Here is a 21,590-nt window from a genome sequence, read left to right as displayed (position 1 = left end):
GTGTGTAGGTTAGAGGGCTGAGATTAAAGGATACAGTTGATGTAACTTCTCTGAAACCTTGTTTGTTGAAGATGGCTGAAGGTAGGTGAGAGGTTACAGTTTCACAATTGATACAGCTTCACCAACATATATATAAACATAAACATAAATATATATATATATATATATATATATATATATATATATATATTTATTTATTTATTTTTTCTATGAAAGAGGGTTCCCTAAAAGGCACTTGAATCATTAAAAACACACAATTGGGTTTGTAGCAAATAGCTACAAAAGTTACCAAACCATGCTATGAGTTTGTAAGGATAAGTTTTTAGAATTGTTCGATCAGAAACTCTTTAACAGGAATGGTGCTTTCAAACAATTGAATTTAAGGACTCAAAAGTGCTTTCACTTTGAGAGGAGCACCACCCTTTACAAGAAGGATTTCAGTAACTTACGGTTTATGGGACATTGAGCTCAAGTGCACCAGGAGTTGGGAGTCAAGAGTCCTTCGTTAAAAAACTTGTATGGGCTCCGTCTGGCTATCTGAACTAGGATTCTCCATTGTAATAGCCTCTACTACTTGTAATCACCATTCCTGCATGCTCTGTTATATTCTTAGTGCAATTTCCTCATTTTGACAATTTCTAGGGAGTTGGAGGAGCAGTTGAATTTGCCCCTGGATATTTAAAACGAGTGTATGATATTGGAGTTCATATCCTCTACTTCTGCCCTGCCCAGTACTGCCGTGCGCCCTACACACAAGCAAGGCGGTAACTTCCGCCTTGCTTGTGTGTGGGGAGCACACGGAAGTAGGGGGGGGAAGGTGGAAGTAGAGGATGTGAATTCATGATATTGTACACAAGGCAGGTGGCGTATGCATCTCTGATGAAGTGCAAACAGGGTTTGGTAGAACAGGAAGCCACTACTGGGGGTTTGAAACCTAAAGTGTACTTCCCGACATTGTGACTATTTTCTTCCATTGCCTCCATAATTTCGTATGTGAACCAACCCCCCTCTTCCCAAGGTGTTTCTTTGAGAACATTAATCGATCGTGTATTGGCAGACAATATATATATGGGTCCACGATGCATTGCCACCCGAAATCAAGATATCGGGATTGGGCTTGTCAATCGATTCATAACCTTTCGAGCACAACCAATATATATTAGCCACCAACTGGTCTACACTGGAGTAACCATACGATGGGACCCAAGTAGGTGTGGATTAAAAGAGAAGTGGTTCCCCAAAATAAGTGAGAAAAAATGTAAAAAACCCAGTTCTTAATGAGTTAACTCATCCGAGTCAGAAGAAAAAGCAATAGATGGCTGATCGATCTGGTCGACTCTAGGTAAAGTTGACTTGGAATCAGATCAGCATGGGCTACGATCAATCCGCTTTGGAGTTCCAATCCCTAATTCCTTTGTTGGATTGATATCATAAAGAAATCATGTTAATACATACTAGGTACTATATGTGTGGCAAGTGATTCTAATCTGGTTCTGGAGGGGAAGCCGCCAACTCTAGGGTCAAAAGGAAATTGACGATTGATGAAGTAGTAGAACTCAGTATCAATGTGTTTAGCATAGCTGCATCAGATTAAAAGAAGAGGGTTCCTGAGCTTTCAAGACGACAAATTGTTCATCTTGTTCGAGGAACAGAACAGAGTTCACCATATTGTTCGAAGAACATGCCAGTTGTGGATTCGAACGGTGATGCGAACCTAGAAAATGTTGGTTTATATGTTCTTGGAATTGATCATTTTTCAGGTATACCTAGTCTCACATTTGGTTAATATTGTTCTTAGAAAATATAATGTTATCAATAAGTAATTAACCTGCTCTCGATTTAGAGAAATGCCCTTGTTCTCTAAGAAATTTAATTGGTCAAATGATTTTATTTTTATATGAGACTTTTTGTATTAGGTAGAACACAAAACCAGGTTTCCAACAAATCCAAGATTGCTTAAATCTGGTTTATATTGAAGGAGTTAATTTCCGGTCAAACATTATTTGGTGTGCACGAATGCTGTCAAAATTGCTCTGAATAAAAATATTTTTTAGATATCAAAACAAATGAATATTTTACCGCATGTTTTGGTTTTTAACAATGTTTTATCACATTAAGATTTATGAAATTTTTAGATTTAAGAAAAACCCAACATTAGAAAGTTGAAAATTTTACCTACCGCCAAAAATCCAGTTTTTGTTCTTGAACTAGAGGGTTGACTTTTTATCATTTTGAAATTTTATTTTTTAACTATTTTTATTGAATTCAAATATGGGGTATTTGCTTACTTAAGATATTATTTAAGATATTATAATATCTTAAGTAAATGAAATAACCAAATTATTTCATTTACTTAAATGATATTTGGCATATAGAAATGCCAAAACTTGGTTTGATACCAATTAAACCAATGCAAGGCGCCCTACAATAAGGCGGCAGCCCCCTGGACGCCTTGACAACTATGATCTACTCAACTTGGCTGAACAGAATTTACAAATTACAATAATATTTCAGTTATCTACATGACTTTGTTTCCTTGGTTTTCATAAACTTTTCATCATTTCTTCATCCAATCAGACAGGACTAACGATTCCCTCACAACCGGACAACTTACGTCAGCTTCTGCACACTGAAAGATCAAGCTCTCTATAGACTCCAAAGCACAAATATCCCTAAACTCATCTTTCCTTCAAGTGCACATTAGACATTATGCTTCTTGCACGATGCAAGCTATCTACGGAGGAACACATTACAAAGAAGTCAAGGTTTTGGCCATAAGGGTTGGAGTATGGTTAACAAATTCAGGGACAGATTCCTGGTTAGTTGAAGCTGGAAGTCGTTTTTCCTTGTCAAAACAAATTGTTGACTAATTGATGACTAGGCTTTGCCAAAGCAGAAAAAAAAAATTTAATAACTCATTAAATAAATATATAAGTATCTATAATTCTATATATCAATAATTTTAGGGTTACATACGCGTACCCCTAAAATGCACCCAATATTCCTCGTACCCCCTAAGGATCTAACAAGTCCACATACCACCCCTGAAAATTCCACGTAACACCCCTTATTTTACCCCCCTAAAGGCATTTAAGTCCACACCAGGCATTAAATGCTAAAAAATGACCAAACCCCCCTTTCTTCTATCTTTTTTGAAATTTGAAAATACCAAAATGCCCTCATCTTCCCCAAATCATCATCTTCTTTTACAATGTAGATACACCCAGTACTACCACCACCACCACCATCGCCACCCACCATTAACACCATCACCACCGTGAAGCCCCCCACCTCCAACTCCTCCATCTTTACCAATTCCACCACCGAACCCTCCTCTCTTGCCTATTCCTCCACCAACACCGCGGATTTGGTAAGGGCGGCGGTGGATTACCAACCCCTGAAAGAGATTTCGGAGTTCAAAGAAATTAGAGATGAATTTCTATAAACCAAATTCTAACAAGATTAGATTTTTAGCTCGACTGACCGCATATGATTTTGTCAGAACCTTAAGGGGTACAAGGAATATATATATATATATATTAAAGTTATGGAATAACAGACTTTTGAATATCATTTTCATCAAGCTCTCTCTTTGCCTAAGCTTTCACATTCAGGGAAATAATGACACACAAAAAGTCATAGAATAAGAAGAAACATAATAAATCCAACAGGGAATTATTACCTCAAGACAAAAGCATATGCAAAATAGCCGATCCACATCAAATTACATTGACATGAAGCATAATATCAAGCTATTACCTCAGGTTAAAAACATATGCAAATTAGTTCATGACTGACGAAAAATTACTGCCTAGACAGCTAGTCAATATCATCTGACTGACCAGTCGACGTATTAATTATATTTTAATTGTCTATCAATCAATCTCTATTACACAATGGCAGAACAAAATAACCACACAAACTAACCTTCTTATGGGTGAGCTACTTATAGCTGCCCAGAACAAATTTTCCAACAGTAGAGATTTGGGGACACTCTTCAAACATGTATTATGTCTGATATGAGATTTCAATCTGAAAACAAATCTGGTTTTGTAGTTAGTGCCTCCCAAAAAAAAATCAGAGGCACCAACTACAAAACCAGATTTGTTTGGAGATTTATAGCAGCAGCTACAAAAAAAAATGAGTTCAATCCAGATCTGATTCCATCAGTGAACTTGAATCAACAATAGGAAGAGAGAGAAGGACTAATAAAAGCATGAACAGAAAATGCAAATAATGAGCTAAACTTACCTTCACCAGAGGGTGGCCGGGGCAGGGGAACTCTACCGGAGAAGGGCAGCAGCTTCTACAACTTCGCCGGAACTGTTGTGCAACAAAACCCTAACTCGATTTGGGGGGTTTTTACGCTTGGAGAAGAAGAATGACTATAAGGGTATAATAGTATTTAAAATAAGTCACTAAATTAAAAAGGTAAAACAGTCTTTTTCACTTTAAAAAGTAACAGCTCACTAAGACCCTAACACCGTCACTCCGTGTCCGTGAGCCATTAAGGGGTCTTATGTAAAAAATGAAATTAAGGGAGGTGTTTTATTATTATTTCAAACACCAAGGAAGTGCATGTAATTTGTATGTGTTGGTAGGTTGAAATCGTTGAATGAGGTCGAAGAGCGAGATATGAAACAGATTGTGGACTCTGATCGGGTTTGGTTGCTCAAATAGGAAGTGGGTACAAAAATAATGAAGGGAAATTATCATCGACACCCCCTCCGTTTGTTGGACCGTGGAATTAATGCCACTCCATTAAGTGTCAATATATCAATTTAGGTCAAAATATTAACGGGATTGACTGAGTTGAATGTAAATGACTAAACTACCTTTTACCCACTAGCATCTTTTAAGCCGTTGGATGAAATGGAAGTCATCCCAACCACTCCTGGTGTCTCTCTCAACCTACCCACCCTTGTGCCAACCTGCAGCAAGCCTGCAACTGACCGGAGAACAGGGTGGAGATGGGTCAAATTTAATGGAGAAGAAGAATGAAAACAAAAAACCAAAAGGAATTGTTAGGAAGATGATACTTGAAACAAACCTTTCTGCAACTCTCTCTTCACCAGAAAGTGAAGGAAAAGCAAAGGCAGGTCAGCCAAGTCAGGTGAGGCCTCAAAGAGAAACCCGCTTTTTGACTGACCGGAGAACAGGCAGGAGAGCTTGAACTGACCGGAGAACAGAGTTCGGCAACAGCCACCATCCCCATTCTTCTTCCCCTGTCTTGTTAGAACAGAGCCTGCAACTTGCGCCCTTCATCCTGAAATCTTCCTTGTCGATAGTGACATTGATGTGGTGGTAAGAGAAAAAGGGTAGTTTGGTCTTCTGCAATTCGGAGGAGGGGAGAGCAGGAGAAAAAGGGTTGTATGGTCTTTTGCAACCGTGGTAGTGAAGAGTGAAACTCACTCCGGCGACTAGCCACAAAGCGAGGGTCCTCAAAATTGAATTTTTTTGCCCTGGGCAAGAAGTGGAACAACAACCATTTTGGAAAAGATTTTTGAAAAAGCAAAGGAAAAATGTCTGAAACAGGGATGATTTCCCTGAGCTAGGGGAAAACCAAGAGTCGATCCTCAGTTTTTTTTTTTTTTTTTTCTCTATTTTTTCTCTCCATCACACAACCTGTACAGGCATAGCTCTCTACCCTCTTCATTCCCATTTCTTTCCTTCTCGATGACCTAGCCATGCCACATCAACTGAAAACTCATTTTCTTCCTTCCACCAGCTGAAACCACCCTTTCACCATACAAAGCCGTCATTTTCTCTTAGATTTCTAGGCCTATGAAGCTACACATGGCCAAGAGGAAGCTTGAAGCATGTGGGATTGTAGAAATAGATAACTCCTCTTCCGATTCAGGTAAGCTCCTGGGCGCTTAGTGTTCTTCACTGATTCAGCATATAATTTATAGGGTTAGGGTTTTTGATTTTGCTAGAAGATGAGTGGTATGCTGAGAGGCCAATAGTTAAGCTTTTTAAGGGGTTGGATTGCTGAGAGCATGGTCGGGCGGGGGAGACTGGAGAGGGTGGTGGCGGTGTTGCAGGGGATCAAGAGAAGGGAGGCTGGAGGGGGGGGGGGTGGTGGCGGCGGCGGCGGCGGCAGAAAATAGGAGGAGAAGAAGGAGAAGGAGAAAGAAACAAAAAAGGAATAAAAAATAAGGTATTAAATAAAAACAAGGGTAAAATTGTCTTTTAAGAAAAATTAACTTGCTGGCATCATTAAGTCACCGTTAAAAGGTTTTTTCCGTTAGTTTTTGGGTTCAAATTGATATATTGGCACTTAATAGGGGCATTAATTCCATGCTCCAACAGAGGGGGTGTCGACGAAAATTTCCCAATAATGAAATTTGGGTTTCAAACTCTCAACCGCAGGATCTACTTCCTCCACATGGCCCTCTATGGGGCCGCACTGTAACTGCACCGCCAGATGTTGCACTGCAGACAATATTTATCCCTCTTCTTGGTTGTTCCTAAACACAGAAATGCACGAAAGTATTGTATTATCCTTATCAAAATGCAAAAATCTCGTCTAATCCAAAACAATGTTTGCACCACGACTACTCCCATTTCCCAGCGTACATGCAGGCTCTAGACTCTAGAGGGAAAATTATCACCTCCAGTTTGCTGACCAGCCCAGTTCCCCAGTTCCTCTAATAGGGGGATGGTGGATCCCACCCGGGCAGGATGTTTGGGCATGGGTAGACAGGTCATTTCAGCCCCCCTTTGTTAGAGGAACTAGGGAACTGGGCCGGTCAGCAAACTGGAGGTGATAAAGATCCGACTCTAGAGGCCCGGGCAGCATTCTCTCGCCTAGGGGGTGTCAATTGGTCTGAACCTGGGCTATCGGTCTGGTTCCTTAACGGTTCTAGTGCTAAGGGGTCAAGACCAGAACTGGATCAATATGCTAATCGATTCCAAACTTGAGATCCAAGACCATTAACTAATGGGTGGGCCGGTTTCAGTTCCTAAACGGTTTCAAGCAGTCTAATGAAAGTTTTTAAAAAAAAAATCTCTCACACATGCTACATATATTTAATAATAGGGAAATTATTAGTGCCACCCCCTGACGTTTGCCTATATTTTAAAGCACACCCACCAATTACCATAATATCAACCATTACCCTTTTTTTAACAGTGTTAGTCACTAAAATTCTTTTAACCAAAATACCCTTTACATTTAAACATTAAAAACCTAGATTAATCCAATGACTGAGAGAGGTATTACCCAATCAGATTGTTCCAACGACCAAAATCCTTCCAATTTTTAAATTCAAATTGATTAAAAAAAATGCAACATCCACAAGTTACTCAGGGCGCATGTTAGTTGACATCACCATAAACACATACACTGCAGCAAAGCTCATCAAACCATTTCTCACAAAGAAAACAGAAGGGTTTGTTTAAGATTGATATTGAAAAATTAGAATAAGAGAAGGAAAAATCCTATGTTTGGGAAGGTGTGCAATACTGCGATGGGTGATTGCTGAGATGGGCTATGGAACCTGGGGAAATTCTAACCCTTATCCGAAATTTGATCTCTCTCTCTCTCTCTCTCCTCAGCCCTCTTCGACCACACAGAGTAAACCTTCCACACCCAACCCCATACCTCATCAACGTCGTTGGTGTGCTCAACCCCAAATCACCCTCCGTAGCCAATGCCGCCATGGCCCATTGAAGACTTCGGAACCTCCAAAAGAACAAAAGGGAAAATATCTCTGCCAGTAGAATAGATAGTATGTCCGGAATTATTTATGTATTCTTAGATTTTGGTAGTTTGAGACTTCAACTTTCAACCAATACTTTCTCATAATTTAATGAATAATTGCAGTGAATATGAATAATTTTAAATTTGATTTTTGGGCGGTGGGGGAAATTTAATTTTTCTCCCGTTTCATAATTAATCGGAGGAAATAGAAATGAGACGATGCTCATGTGTGACGTACGACCTATCCATCACCTCTGTTGTTGTAAGAGGAGGAGGAAGAAGAGACGGATGGTGTTGCAGAAAGAAGAAGAAGTAGAAACAGAAGGGTTTCAGTTCCTTTACTAACTCGAAACACAGAACATCGTTGGAAAAGAAAAATAGAAAACTCATTTCAGTGGTGAAACAAGCAATAAACAAAGAAGAGCATATTTGGTCACCAGAGTAGGTCTCTTTTCAAAAGATGATAGGTTGTATGGATGTTCTCCATGGTTGTCGGCTGAGTGTGAGGAAGAAGACGGGTTTGTGGGCGTTATAATTGAAAGGGTAGATTAGGTATTTCGCAACTAACAAGGGCAGAATTGTTTTTTAAACTGTTGACATCACCACTTAACAACTCTTAACTAATGGTAGGGGGTTTTGTGTAGAATTAGTTTGGTAAAGCAAGGGGTGGCACTGATATTATGGTAGTTAGTGGATGTGCTTTAAAATATAGGCAAACGTCTGGGGGTGGCGTTGATAATTTTCCTTAATAATATTATAATAAAACACTAATTTCAATTACTTGAGAGATCATTCATTTTTTTTTTCCTCAAATCACATAATTAGTCTATATTACCTCTTGTTTGATATTAATTAATAAGTAGGAACACCATCATCCTCATAAATTAGGATTATTTTAAGATATGTTTTTAATTAACATTCCTAAATGGACCTTAAATATTTACAGCTAAATCTTTGGTAGAATAGTATATGAGATAAGTGGTACCAGTCAAAATTGAAAAGCTAAAGAAATAAAAGGGTTTGACTTTAGCTCTCATGACCTTGAGTCTTAAGAATTACGGTTAGGATGTGAGTTTATTCTGATTCTATTGGTTTCTAATTGGTAGATCTGGAACCGGCCCAATAACTTATTGGTAGATCTATAATCGGACCAATAAACTATTGCGTGGATCGATTCCGGTTCCTAGTGGACTGGTTTCGGTCCGATTACTAGTTCTGATCCAAAATTGACACCCATACTCTCGCCCGAAATATCGTTTTACCACATGCAACTGGCCACTTAGTCATACGCACAGCGGTGACAATAATTAAACTGGTAGTTAAGGACTTAAGGGAGGAGAAGATTTCGTTATGATCTAAATATTCTAATCGGCGTAATCCCTTTTGTTGGACACTCGATTTGGAATTTATCGGTTAGAAGGTGACGAGGTTTTCCCTTTTCTTCTTCCTCACATAGGTAGCTTCATTTCTTTCGCCTTAGAAATCAGAAATTCCAACCCAAAAGCTCTGATTTCTAGGGTTCCTATTCACTTTGAGCAAAGCGAAGAGATATTTTTTTTGGCTTGTGACCCGAATTTTAAGCTTTGGGTCGATAAATTCTTGAGATATCAGTGGGGATTCTATCGGATTCCCCGAAATCCGGACATTGTTCGGGGGATTTCGATCGTTTCGCAGAGAATTTCTCTTGGTCCTGGAGGTAATTCTATAATTTAATCTTGTTTCCCCATCGATTTGTTTAGTGTCTCACAATCTGACACCTTGTTGTGGTTTTGCTCAGTCATTTTGATATGGGTTTTTTAGAACTTGGGAAAATTTTCATTTTAGCTTAGTTTCATTTTGAAAATGTTTAATTTTCTGATCTTTTGGTCTCCTGTTATGTCTATTGTCTAATTGATTGGTCTTTGTATTGATTGAAATGTTTTCAATGGATAAGTGTATTATAATTGAACATCTAAGATTTTCGATGGTGGAAGAAGAAAATGGAAAAGTCTTGGGGATGGTTACATGAAGCTAATTCGTTTGCATGTGGGTTTTTTTTTTTATTTTTTATTTTTATCATTTTTCTTTAGAACCATTTTGGTTACATTGAAAACTAGAAAAGAGTGTTCAATAGGGTAATGAACCACACGTGAAATGATTGCATGCATTTGGGGACAGCTACCCTTGTAATATCCCATTGGTGAAAATTTCAAAATTTCGTTAATGGTTAATGGATTAGACTATACCTAGTAATTCAACTCACTGAACAATTTCCAATTTCTATTTGGTCAACATCAGCTCAATCATATGGGATTGTGGGATTGTGTTCGTGTGTTCTTATCTATGCAGGAGTTTCAGGACTCCAACTACATATTTTTCTGTTGTTTTATCTTGAATTGGTTTCTATATCAAAAGCTTTGCTAGCAATTTGGTGAAGAAACGGAGTCCAATCACATAATCTCATCATTTTGCCCTATAATTTTTGTGGAAGTTAGTTTCTTTTCATCGAAATATAACTATTTGTTGGGTATATGTGACAAATTTAAGGTAAGATGACAAGGAATTGATAGAGAACTTTCTCCAGCAAACAAGCTTGATTTGCATTTCAATGAGCATGTGTGAAGCTGTATGCTTCATAGGAAGAACACATCATGAGACACATTTGCCATTACATGATCAGACCGACTACTAACTCTCAAGAAATGAATTCCTGGGATTAAGTTGTGGGGTCTCTACGACCAAATTACATGATCAGACTATAAACCCTTCCTTAATTAAAATTAACTGTTAGTTCTGCTTCATATGATTACAAACTGCCCTTGAGAAGTTCTAGTTCCCTTGGGCTTGGGCCTCCACATTGGTTTGTTCTTTCAAGCCTGCAATTCACAATGCTAGCCGACATTTTGCAAGCCGAGAGCTTTATCCTTGTTCATTCTGAAGATTGTGGCCTTAGCTCAGTAAAGATTGGATCTCCAATCCACTTGGACCTGGGCAAAGCAATTTATGGAGCCTGAGCTGTTCCTAAACAAATTCTCCAGTTCTGGTTGACCTTAATTGCCAAACTGTGACATATTAAAGTTTATTTTGATAAAATTTATTTCACAAGGATGGGGACCAGACTCACCATATTGGTGTTTTTTAATGATTTAATCTATAAAATAATTCTTATGCGATAATACGAAGCAGATAGTTGAAGCACTTCCGTATAATTCTGTTGCTAAAATAACTCTCTTAAAGCCCTCCGTGAAGTATATCCTCCTTGAAAACATACTAGTCATATATTGACAGATATAATCCTTGCATCTCATTCCTTTGGAATCAAATGCTTATGTTAATTTCTTCTTGAAGTTGTGCAAGTCGTTATACGGAAGATGCTCAAACATCAATCTTCCTCATCTGGAGGAAAAATCGAAGCTGATCCACTCTAATACATTTTTGTTATTATGGACTTTCATGAGATGTCTATTGATACCTGTCCATACCATGGGTGTGTATGTGTTTTTATAACTGATTCTTCCCTTGCCCTCTAAGCTTGAGAACCATTTGTAATGCGTGAGCTTCTCAGTATTCTTTTCAATACTCCATGCATATGCTATTGCCTTTACCTTGTGAGCTTGAGGAATCCCTTTTAGCTTTTCTGCAATTTTGTTTCATTCCATTATCCACGTTCATTTAACATGACTCAGTGATAGTCTCGGGGAAAATATCATGGCTGAGATTTTGTCATGGACTTTCAAGTCGTATTGTAGTGGAGATTTACTGGTTTATCATTGTAAAATTAAAACAGGATTAGAATGTTGTTTATCACATGGACATACCATATCATACCATTGAAAAGCCAGATTTGCTTAGAAGTCTTGAAGATTTTGCGGCTATTTTGAATTTATAATTGAAGACTTGGGCAATAGTATTAAGAAGTTATGATAGATGTATGTGCCTTGGGTTGGGAAGTTCAATTTTACAATTAAACTAATGTTTAATTTGTTGACAGTTTAGGAATGCAGAGCCAGCTTGTTTGTAATGGATGCAGGAACCTTCTTCTTTATCCTAGAGGAGCTACAAATGTCCGTTGTGCGATATGCAATATGATTACTCCAGCCCCGCTTCCAGGTATTGTTCTTCCTGTTCATTTCTTTTCATTCGAAAAAGAAAGAGAAAAAAAATGATCAAAAGCGGTTTTTTTATTATTTTAAATTAAGACTATTGAGATAAATAAGGTTTACTTGTTTAGCCATATTCATGAAACATTTTATTATTTGTCTAAATGCTAAATAAAAAATTCTACCAGTACAAAAAAAGAAATACATGATTAGAGGCTAGTGTTAATATTAAATATGTTAGCTTAGTTGAGAAAGCTTTCCGGTCTGATCAAGTTACATAATAGTAGGCAAGATTACAACTCAAATATCACTTGCATTTAATAAAAAATGAGATGGTATCATCTTTGGTGTTCTGTCTTTCTGCTTTTGGTTCAAGGAAGAGAGAGGAGGACTAGCACAAACACATATATCAAATTTTCATCATGATTTAATGTAGAGCCGAGCAAACCCTAACCCGAATTACAAGAATAGGACAAATATGTTTGCAAATTTCTAATTCTGATATTAAAATTAGATATGGAAATTTATTGGGGTCCAAGCAAGGAATCAGCTAGGGAAGTCAGAGAACAAATCATACGGATGATAATATGCCAAATTGAATTCAGATCAGTGGAATAAGTGAAAACCAATAAGAAGGGAAATAGGATAGATATTAAAGTCTATGGGGAAATCTGATAGCTTTCAAAATATTGGTCAGATAATGGTGAATTTTCAGTTGAGTTCTCCTTATTGTCTAATGTATTGACTGAAATTAAAATTTTAGAAACCTCCCTTTTTTGAAGGGTGTGCGATTGGGACTGGCTATAGGGGTAACAGAAAATAGGCAGGGATATGGCCACAACCAAGGATTTATAGTATTGGTACAGTATCGGAGGGGTGAATTTAAGTGACATGTCATATCGAAGAGACTCAAGATAGCATGGAAATGGTCTAGAAATGCATGGATGTGCTTATGATACATATAAAACACAGTTGTGAAACATAGAACACCTTATTATACAATATGTAAATTTATATCAGTTTGATGGAAGGATTTGAGTTGTTTTTACGTAATCTGGTGATGCAAAAAAAAAAAAAAAAGATATTTGAGACTTTGAGCACCTTAAAAAAAAAGAGAGATCTGCAACTTTACCACTTTTTTCACCCAAATCTGTTTCCATCCGTAATTTAAGCGCTATAAATCCCCCAAACTTGTTCAAATGGTGAAGATTAGGGCCTTTTTTAATGTTAAATGTTTTCCTCTAACTCATATCAAAGAGAAAAACAAGTTTCGAAGGCATTCGGTTGCTCTCAGTTTCATATCTCACACTCTGTTTTGCAGGTTTAATGGAGGAGTATCAAATGTATCTTACTTGTGTAACAAAACTGAGCCATATTAATCAGGACCTGTGAAGCAGAAGAGTGATGAAAGAGAGAGACAATGGAGGTGTAATTGTTAAGCCATGATAGACTCAACTTAGGATCTATTGTGGTCTTTTCCCCTTTATATAATCTGAATTACTTACAAGCATAGCATAGTCTGAATGGGAAACATAGACATAGTTTGAATAGGAAACTAACAAGAAGGAAAGCAACTAACTACTGACTCTTAATCCTACTAACAACCAAAGACTTATAGTAATAGATGAAATTATGATAGGGACACTTCCACTATCGTGGTACATATCTTAACACTCCCCCTCAAGCTGGAGTATACGTATGTCAAAGGAAAGCTCTAGCTTGGACTGATGGATTTGGGGAAAATATGACTTGTTTCTAATGAGACACAGCCAGCTTTATTTGTAATAGAAAGGAGAACATTCTAGAATGGTTACAAGACAGAATTACCCCTATTGACAATTCTACCCTTGTATCCACATTACAATACTCCCCCTCAAATTGGTACATGGATATCACACAGGCCCAACTTGCACACAAGAGGATGAAACGATTTACTATTTAACCCTTGGTAAAAACATCAGCTAACTAGTCTCCAGACTTCACAAATGGAGTGTAAATTAGTCCCTATTCCATCTTCTCTTTGATGAAATGGCGATCAATCTCCACATGCTTTGTGTGTTCATGCTTGACTGAATTGTGAGCAATATTAATAGCAGATTTATTGTCACAGTAAAGCATCATAGGCAAAGAAATAGGCAGAGCCAAGTCTTTCAACAGTACCTAGAGCCACATTAATTCACAAATGCCATGGGACATGGCGTGGAATTCAACTTCAGCACTTGACTTGGCACAATAGTCTGTTTCTTGCTCTACCAAGTAACTAAGTTACCTCCAACAAAAATACAGTAACCAGATATAGACCGTCTATCATCAGGAGAGCTGGCCCAGTCAAAGTCAGTAAAGGCTTCCACTTGCAAGTGACCATGAGGGAGAAAAAAAATTCCCTTTCCTAGAGCATATTTCAAATACCGTAATATACGAGTCACAACCTCCCAGTAGGAAGTATAAGGGTCATGCATGTATTGACTAACCATGCTGATAGCAAAGGCGATGTCTGGTCGAGTATGGGATAGATAGATTAATTTCCCAACCAACCATTGATACTGACCTTAATCCACAGATTCACCAATCTTGGTAGAGAGACGAACATTTGCTTCAAGAGTAGTGTCTGAAGGCTTACACCCTAACATGCCGGTTTTAGATAATCCAAAGTGTATTTCTATTGAGAGAGAAACATACCTTTGTTAGAACGAGTTATCTCAATGCCAAGAAAATATCTCAGTTTGCCAAGGTCCTTGATCTCAATTTCCTGACCAAGGTATGATTTGAGACGGGAAATGCTCTCACTGTCACTGCTAGTGACAACAATATCTAGACGATAAGAATTGTAATCTTGGACCCAGATCGCTTGATGAAGAGAGTGTGATCAGCATTGCTTTATGTGTAACCAAAGGATACCATCACACCATGGAATCTTCCAAACCATGCTTGTGGTGACTGCTTTAATCCTTGCAATGCATGTTTTAGCTTGTACACTTTCCCATTAGTCTTCTGAGTAGCAAAACCAGGAGGAATATCCAGATAGACTTCTTCAAGTTCAACATGGAGGAATGCATTTTTCATGTTTAGTTGCCGCAATTCCCACCCAAGGTTAATGACACAGGAAAGAATCACATGAATAGTGTTCATCTTTGCAATCGGGGCAAATGTCTCCTAGTAGTCAAGTCCATAGGTCTGCGTGAACCCCCTAGCAACTAACCTGGCCTTGTATCGGTCCACACTTCCATGGTACCATCCATAATCTGTTTTACAGCAAATACCCACTTGCAACTTACTGTCTTTTTTTGTGGAGGAAGATATATCAAGTCCCAAGTGCCATTCTTCTCCAGAGCCTGCATCTCTCCAACCATAGCTGCCTTCCACCATGGATCTTGAAGATCCTCCTATCAGTTCTTAGGGAGAGAGATAGAGGATAAAGAAGATACAAAAGCACAGTGATGGGGAAAGAGACTCATACAAAAGTACCTGAGAAATAGGGTGTTACGTACAAGTTCAAACCCTTTATGGACAGCAATGGGAAGATCAAGGGAAGGATCTGAACTAATAGGAGACTTAAGAGAGAAATTACCAGGAGATGGTGGATCTGATGTTGGAGGATCTGGTTGACTAGGTAGGGTCGATGCAGCTGTGGTGGTGTCTATTTGCTTCCTACAAGCTCGACAGGTATAAACAATAGGAGTTGGAACCACTGCAATGGGTTGAGTCTCCCCCTGAATAGAGGAAAGGTCTTCACCGACATCGACAGGGGAATGATCTTTACCAACAAGAGGAGGCATATAAGGCATATCTTCACCAACCCATGGACTCTCCCCTTTGACGAGATGTTAGAGAAAATAGGGCACGACTTCATTGAAAATAAATCCATAGTCACATACATACGGCAGGACGGAGGATGGTAACACTTGTAGCCCTTCTGGGTAGGAAAATATCCAACAAACACACATTTCAATCCACACGGTTCCAACTTACTCGGATGCTGGTGGTTTCAGGCATAGCAAACACATCCAAATACCTTTCGGGGAATAAGAAAGGTATTGGATCCCTGGAGAGCATGAAGAGGAGATCGAAAATCATGAACACGAGTTGGCATTCGATTGATAAGGTAGGCAACAGTCAAAACAGCCTCACTCCAATATTGTGGTGTGACATGCATCTCAAACATGAGGGACCGTGCCACCTCTAGTAAATGACGATTCTTGCGTTCAACTACCCCATTCTGAGCAAGTGTGTTGACACAACTTGTCTGATGTATAATACCCTGAGCTGCAAGATATGCCTGGAATGCACCATCCTTATACTCCGTCCCATTATCATTACAGAGTATTTTAATGTTGGCTTTGAACTGGGTGCGAACAAAATTGTGAAACAGTTGAAAGCAGACAAAGCATCACTCTTGTGGTGTATCATATAAAGCCAAGTAAACCGGGTATGACAATCAATGAAATAAACAAACCATTATAACAAAAAACAGAAGTACACCGGACAGGGTAGGGCAGGACCCCATGCATCCAAATGAATTAGCATAAACAGAGAAACACTTCTAATATTTAAACTGGAATAAGAGGAACGAGTTTGCTCGGCTAAAATGCAAGCGTCACAAAAAAGATCCTTGGGGTTACATTAGAAAATAAATTGGGAAAAATTCTAACAAAAGTACCCACGGGAGGGTGACCTAAACGCGTATGCCAAAGAAGCAAATCAGGAGAAGCAGCTGGAATTGGAGCAGAAACGATCTGATGAGCATGACGGTGAGGTGGAACAGCCTCGTCGAGAAAATAGAGACCACCATGAGCCCTACCAGAGCCAATCGTTTCCCCCATTACTAGATCCTGAAAAAGACAATAAGACAGGAAAAATCACTTTACAGTTAAGGTCGGAAGTGAGACGACTAATAGAAATAAGATTGGTAGCAAAATTGGGAACATGTAAAACTGAATCCAAAGTTAAAGTAGGAAAGCATGTGATGGACCCTTTTCCAGAGACAGGGGAAAGAGAGCCATCAACAATGTGAAACTTCTCTTTACCTGAATAAGGGGAATATTTGAAAAAAAGCTGGCAGTACCTGTCATGTGGTCAAAGGCACCAGAGTCAATAATCCATGGACAGGAGACTGTAGATGCACAATGACCAGCAAAATAAACACTTGGAGGTGCAGAATCCGAAGGTATCAAAGTGGAGGAAGAGGCGGAAGCAGGATTGGCAGAGGCTAATGAGTCCAATTTGGTTACCAAATGCAGAAGAAGCTTAGTAGTCTCAGTGTGATTTGCAGATTTTCCATGGCCTTTGCTAGAAGAGGCGGTGGGACGACCATGGAGCTTCCAACCAAATTCCTTGGTATGCCTCTATTTCCCACAATAATCACACCGGATGGGTTCTCGGTCAACAACAGAATGATCATTGGGACGAGAAGATCCACTTTTGGACTGTATGGGAGGACCAGAAAAAAGAGTCGATTGGTCCTGGGAAGAGGGAGGCAACATAGCAGCCAGCTCAACGACTGTCCTCTAGTTGAATCAGAGAGTAGGTCTGCTCCAGAGTAGGGAAGGGATCCCGGCTAAGTACTTGAGCACGGATCTGATCATACTCCACATTAAGTCCAACAAGAAAATCATACACCCTGAATTTATGCTCGCGTTTCTGAAATTTTATAACTTCAGCAGGGTTAGAGGCTGGAATGTATCATAGAAATCCAATTCCTACCATAAACTGCGCAACTTAGAATAAACTGGGACAGACTGAGTTCCTTCTGCTTGGTCTCATGAAGTTTCTGTCGCAATTCATAGATCTGGGCATCGTTCCAAACCTGTGAGGAGCAGATTTCCAAGTGTTGGCAGTAGCATCCACCATGAGATAGCTCTGAGCAAGTTGGGGTTGTATACTACTGAGAAGATATGACATAACCAGGGACTAAGAAAAACTCTACTTCTCTTGTTCAATACCTTCAGTGGTGGGTTTCGCCTTTGTGCCAGTAAGATAGTCCAGACCACATCAAATAATTGCTTCCATCTAAATGAACGGAGCATACATGGATTGTAGGGAAGCCGTTATGACCACAAACTTGCCCTTCAGTTCTAGATGCTACAGTAGAAAGATCCGACGATGTTGCCATGGTTACCAAAAAAATCCACGTGGATTGCTTGAGGAGAACTAGATCATCAACCAATCACCAATAATCCACAAAAAAGGGGAAACAATCCTTCAAAATATGAGGGAGGAGTGGGAGTACAAAAAAGGAGGCAAAAAAGCCCTCAGTGGCTTAGGAAATCACCACTGAGGGTAGCGGAGGTGGTGGAGGCTCTAGGTGGTGGCTAGGTGGTAGTGGCGGTGTTGGGGAGAAACCGAGAAAGAGAGAGAAGAGAAGAGAGAGAGAGAGAGGAGGAAAGGAGAGGCTCGATTAGAGTTCAGAATCCCTAGGTCGATCCCGCTCTAATACCATGATGGATTTGGGGAAATTTGACTTGTCTAATGAGACACAACCAGCTTTATTTATAATAGAAAGGAGAACATTCTAGAATGGTTGCAAGACAGAATTACCCCAATTGACAATTCTGCGCTTGTACCCATATTACAACATGGACCAACAAGAATAGACATTAAAAGCAACATCAGTCTTGAATAGCAGTTGTAGACGCCAGTGAGTACGGAGATAACTTCAATTCAGGTAGCAATATCAGCTCAAGCATGCAAATCATCAGACTCAATGTAGAAATCCTAATGTTACTTGTGAAACTAAAAACTATTAGATTTATTAGCTATTCTTGGATAGAAATAAAAAACCCTAATTTTGGGCTTCTAAGTTGATGCAGTAGCACTATCATGGCTAGACCGGCATGACCTGATCTGGAAATACAAATTGAGGTTAATAGGTCCCAAAACTGGCTTTTGGTCCAAAGGGGGTTGGTAGGGGATAATATTGTATTGTTTTACTTTATTATGTTTTATTTTGGAAAGATTTAGGTATGTAGGGGTTTTGATTGAGTTTACAGTTTCCTAGTAGTGGAGTTGCTGTTAAAAAAAATAAAAACAAGATAGTAATATGGAATGGAAGAGGGATTAAATAGAGGAAGAGATAGGTCGCACCTGATGGTGAAAGGAGATGTAAGAAAGAATGGAGAAGAATAAAAGAGAATCGATGGGGAAAAGGAAGAAAACCACACACAGCCAACTCTTGCCTCCAGGCTACGGTAATAGCAACTCCACTAATTTCAATTCATTCATCTCTGTCCAATAGGTTGGATTACATGCATATAAATGAAAGAATAAAACTCCCTATAAAATAGAAACTACTCTCAAACTAGGAAACTGAAAATTCAATCAAATCCCCTACTTAGCTGAATCCTTCCAAATAAAAACATAATAAAGTAAGACAATACAATATTATCCACTACGAATCCCCTTTGGACCAAAATCCAGTTTTTGGACCGGATTATCTCGGTCTGGGTTTTCAGATCGGGTCATACCGGTCCAGCCATGATAGAGCTATTGCATCAATTGGGCTTCTAACCATTTGATCTTTAAACCCTAGATTGTCCAAGATCTAGTTAACCCACTAAGGAGTGAAAATAAGTCTTAACCAAGTCTAGGTCTCTTATTTTGAGGCCCATACCCAGTGCTCTTAATGTCTGGTCTCTTGTGAGGATGTAGATGTTAACCATAAGGCTCCGATCTCACCTTCTTGCGTTTATCAAGGTTGCTCTAATTTCTGCTATCAATCTTTTCCAATGTTCAGAATGACCCCCTTTCTGTGAACTCAGAAACTTCAGACAGGAATCCTTTTATTGAATGCAATTCAGTTTTATGTGTTTTTAACAATACTTTTCGAAGTCACAATCAAGAGGATTGAAGTAGTGGATCAGTTATTTGGTGTTAATTCTTTTCATCTGAAAATTTTCAATTGTTGGTTTTTGAGTGTTATATTATTTGTTTAGTCTTGTCATTACATTAATCTTTGTGTATTTCCATAGGTTCGACTCTCAAAAACTAGTAGATTTTTATCATTTGGTACAACGATATTCAGTTAGACACTTAGACTGTCATGCTAGCACTTTAATCTACACTGTTTTTTCCTTTTCTATAGAATATTTACTGTGGCTTCCCTTCAGTTCATATAATTCAATGATATACAGCGTCATTGAAGTTGCTAAGATTTCGTTATTAGATGTTATAGATTTACAGTAGATATTTAAGTTTTTAATTTGGGCACAATTTTAAGCGTTTAAATGGAACTTAAAATCTCTGTTTGGATCCTAATTGAACTGTTGAGACTAATTTTTTGGTACTGTTACACATGCCAGGTATGGAAATGGCTCTTATATGTGGAGGTTGCAGAACATTGTTAATGTATAATCGTGGAGCAACAAGTGTGAGATGCTCATGCTGCCACACGATTAACCTTGCAAGACCAGGTATACTTAGTGAATCCTTTTCTGGAGCATATGAAAGATCAATGCCCTCTAATTAGTAGTTAACTGAGAGATAACAAGGCATGTTTTTTCTTCTTGTGATTGTAAGCCAGTTCTCTCACGCTACCGCACTTGGTAGTTATTATTTAAAATTTTATTTTATTTTAAATACCATTGAAATTTGTAGTTAAGAGCGATATTTATGTCATCAAGAGACTACAGGAAGAATGGTCACCCCTGTCCCTGCAAGCCACATTTTTATGGGATTGAAGCTCATTATTGGATGAGTACCCCACTACCTCCAAGGAGTTCCATATGAAAACATGACACGGGATGGGCGTTAGTTACGTTACTGTTATGATATGTTTCCTTTTCCTTGCTGCTTTTATATCTTCATTTACTACCAAAAGATTGGACAGTTAGGATCCTCCTGTCACATTAGTTGAATGTCACTGTTACGATATGTTTCCTTTTCCTTGCACCTTTTATATCTTGTTTTACTGCCAAAGACTGGACCATTAGGATCCTCCTGTCACATTAAATTTTGGCATGGTGATGCCTCTTCCTGGGTGGGTTCAATAGTTTTGAGGTCTGTCCAGACTGAAGCCCACAAGGATGGATTCTTCCAATCCGTTCCTTTTTGTTCTTTGTACCCAGGTTTCTTAATCTTTGTTCATTTTTTAGTGCAAATAAATTAAACCAAAGTTCCTTCTCTCTTTCTGTCTGTTTCCACCCGTCTTTTTCAAAATTGACTTTGTCAAAGTCTAATATGAATCTTTGGTTTTGTCTGAAGCATCTAGCAATGTTGCCCATGTGAACTGTGGCCAGTGCCATACAATGCTTATGTACCCATATGGAGCACCATCAGTCAAATGTGCAGTCTGTCAATATGTTACAAACATTGGGGTAAGTTCACATGATTGTATTATTTGTTTTTTTTTGTTTTGCCAATCTCTATCATCTCATCTAGGAATTGCATTTGAAGACTGGTGAGAGTATAAGCTAATTCAAAAGCAGAACATTGAAGACTGTATGGTTCATCCAATTACCTTTATTATTTGGATAGCTCTAATTTGAGATGAAAAATAACATCAATCATCAATGGCTAAACCATCCACGTCACCTACATGAGCATGTTCATTTTCTCATTGAGCTTGTGAAAGGTGTTTATTAATACATATGGAAAGAGACATACTGTTAATGATGCTGGAATTCAGGATATGATAATTACCGCATTGTGACTTTTTGAGCTGAGTTCTAGTTGATCGTTATCTCATCATAAATTTGTTGTCATGTGGCCCTTATCCAGGACTTGGTTGTTTTCTAATTGTCTGTCTTTTCATGGGATTTATATTACTGTTCATATTTAGTAAGTAATACAAAATTAGAGTGAGGCATGTGTCA

The 21,590-nt window shown here is 38.6% G+C and overlaps 2 protein-coding genes across 4 annotated transcripts in view; one reads left to right on the top strand and one right to left on the bottom strand.

The window, feature by feature from the left end:
* The first annotated feature begins 9,066 nt into the window (after positions 1-9,066).
* Positions 9,067-21,590, top strand: part of LOC122640693 (protein LSD1-like) — a 15,314-nt gene continuing 2,790 nt past the window's right edge. The window contains exons 1-4 of one of the 2 annotated variants that reach the window (XM_043833928.1): positions 9,067-9,401; positions 11,681-11,794; positions 20,079-20,189; positions 20,980-21,092. In XM_043833928.1, coding sequence (XP_043689863.1) covers positions 11,683-11,794; positions 20,079-20,189; positions 20,980-21,092 — 336 coding nt within the window. In that variant the 5' untranslated portion in view covers positions 9,067-9,401; positions 11,681-11,682. Of the gene's footprint in view, positions 9,402-11,675; positions 11,795-20,078; positions 20,190-20,979; positions 21,093-21,590 lie in introns of both variants that reach the window. The other variant, XM_043833927.1, reaches the window with a different exon arrangement.
* LOC122640691 (NAC domain-containing protein 21/22-like) overlaps positions 20,652-21,590 on the bottom strand; it is a 22,964-nt gene continuing 22,025 nt past the window's right edge. For both annotated transcript variants that reach the window (XM_043833923.1, XM_043833925.1), the window contains exon 6: positions 20,652-20,671. The gene's annotated coding sequence lies outside the window, so the exon portion shown is untranslated. The remainder of the gene's footprint in view (positions 20,672-21,590) is intronic.

The sequence above is a fragment of the Telopea speciosissima genome, chromosome 9 (assembly GCF_018873765.1).
Source record: "Telopea speciosissima isolate NSW1024214 ecotype Mountain lineage chromosome 9, Tspe_v1, whole genome shotgun sequence".
NCBI lineage: Eukaryota > Viridiplantae > Streptophyta > Magnoliopsida > Proteales > Proteaceae > Telopea > Telopea speciosissima.
Note: the sequence above shows the minus strand (reverse complement) of the source record. Positions and strands in the feature narration are given on the sequence as shown.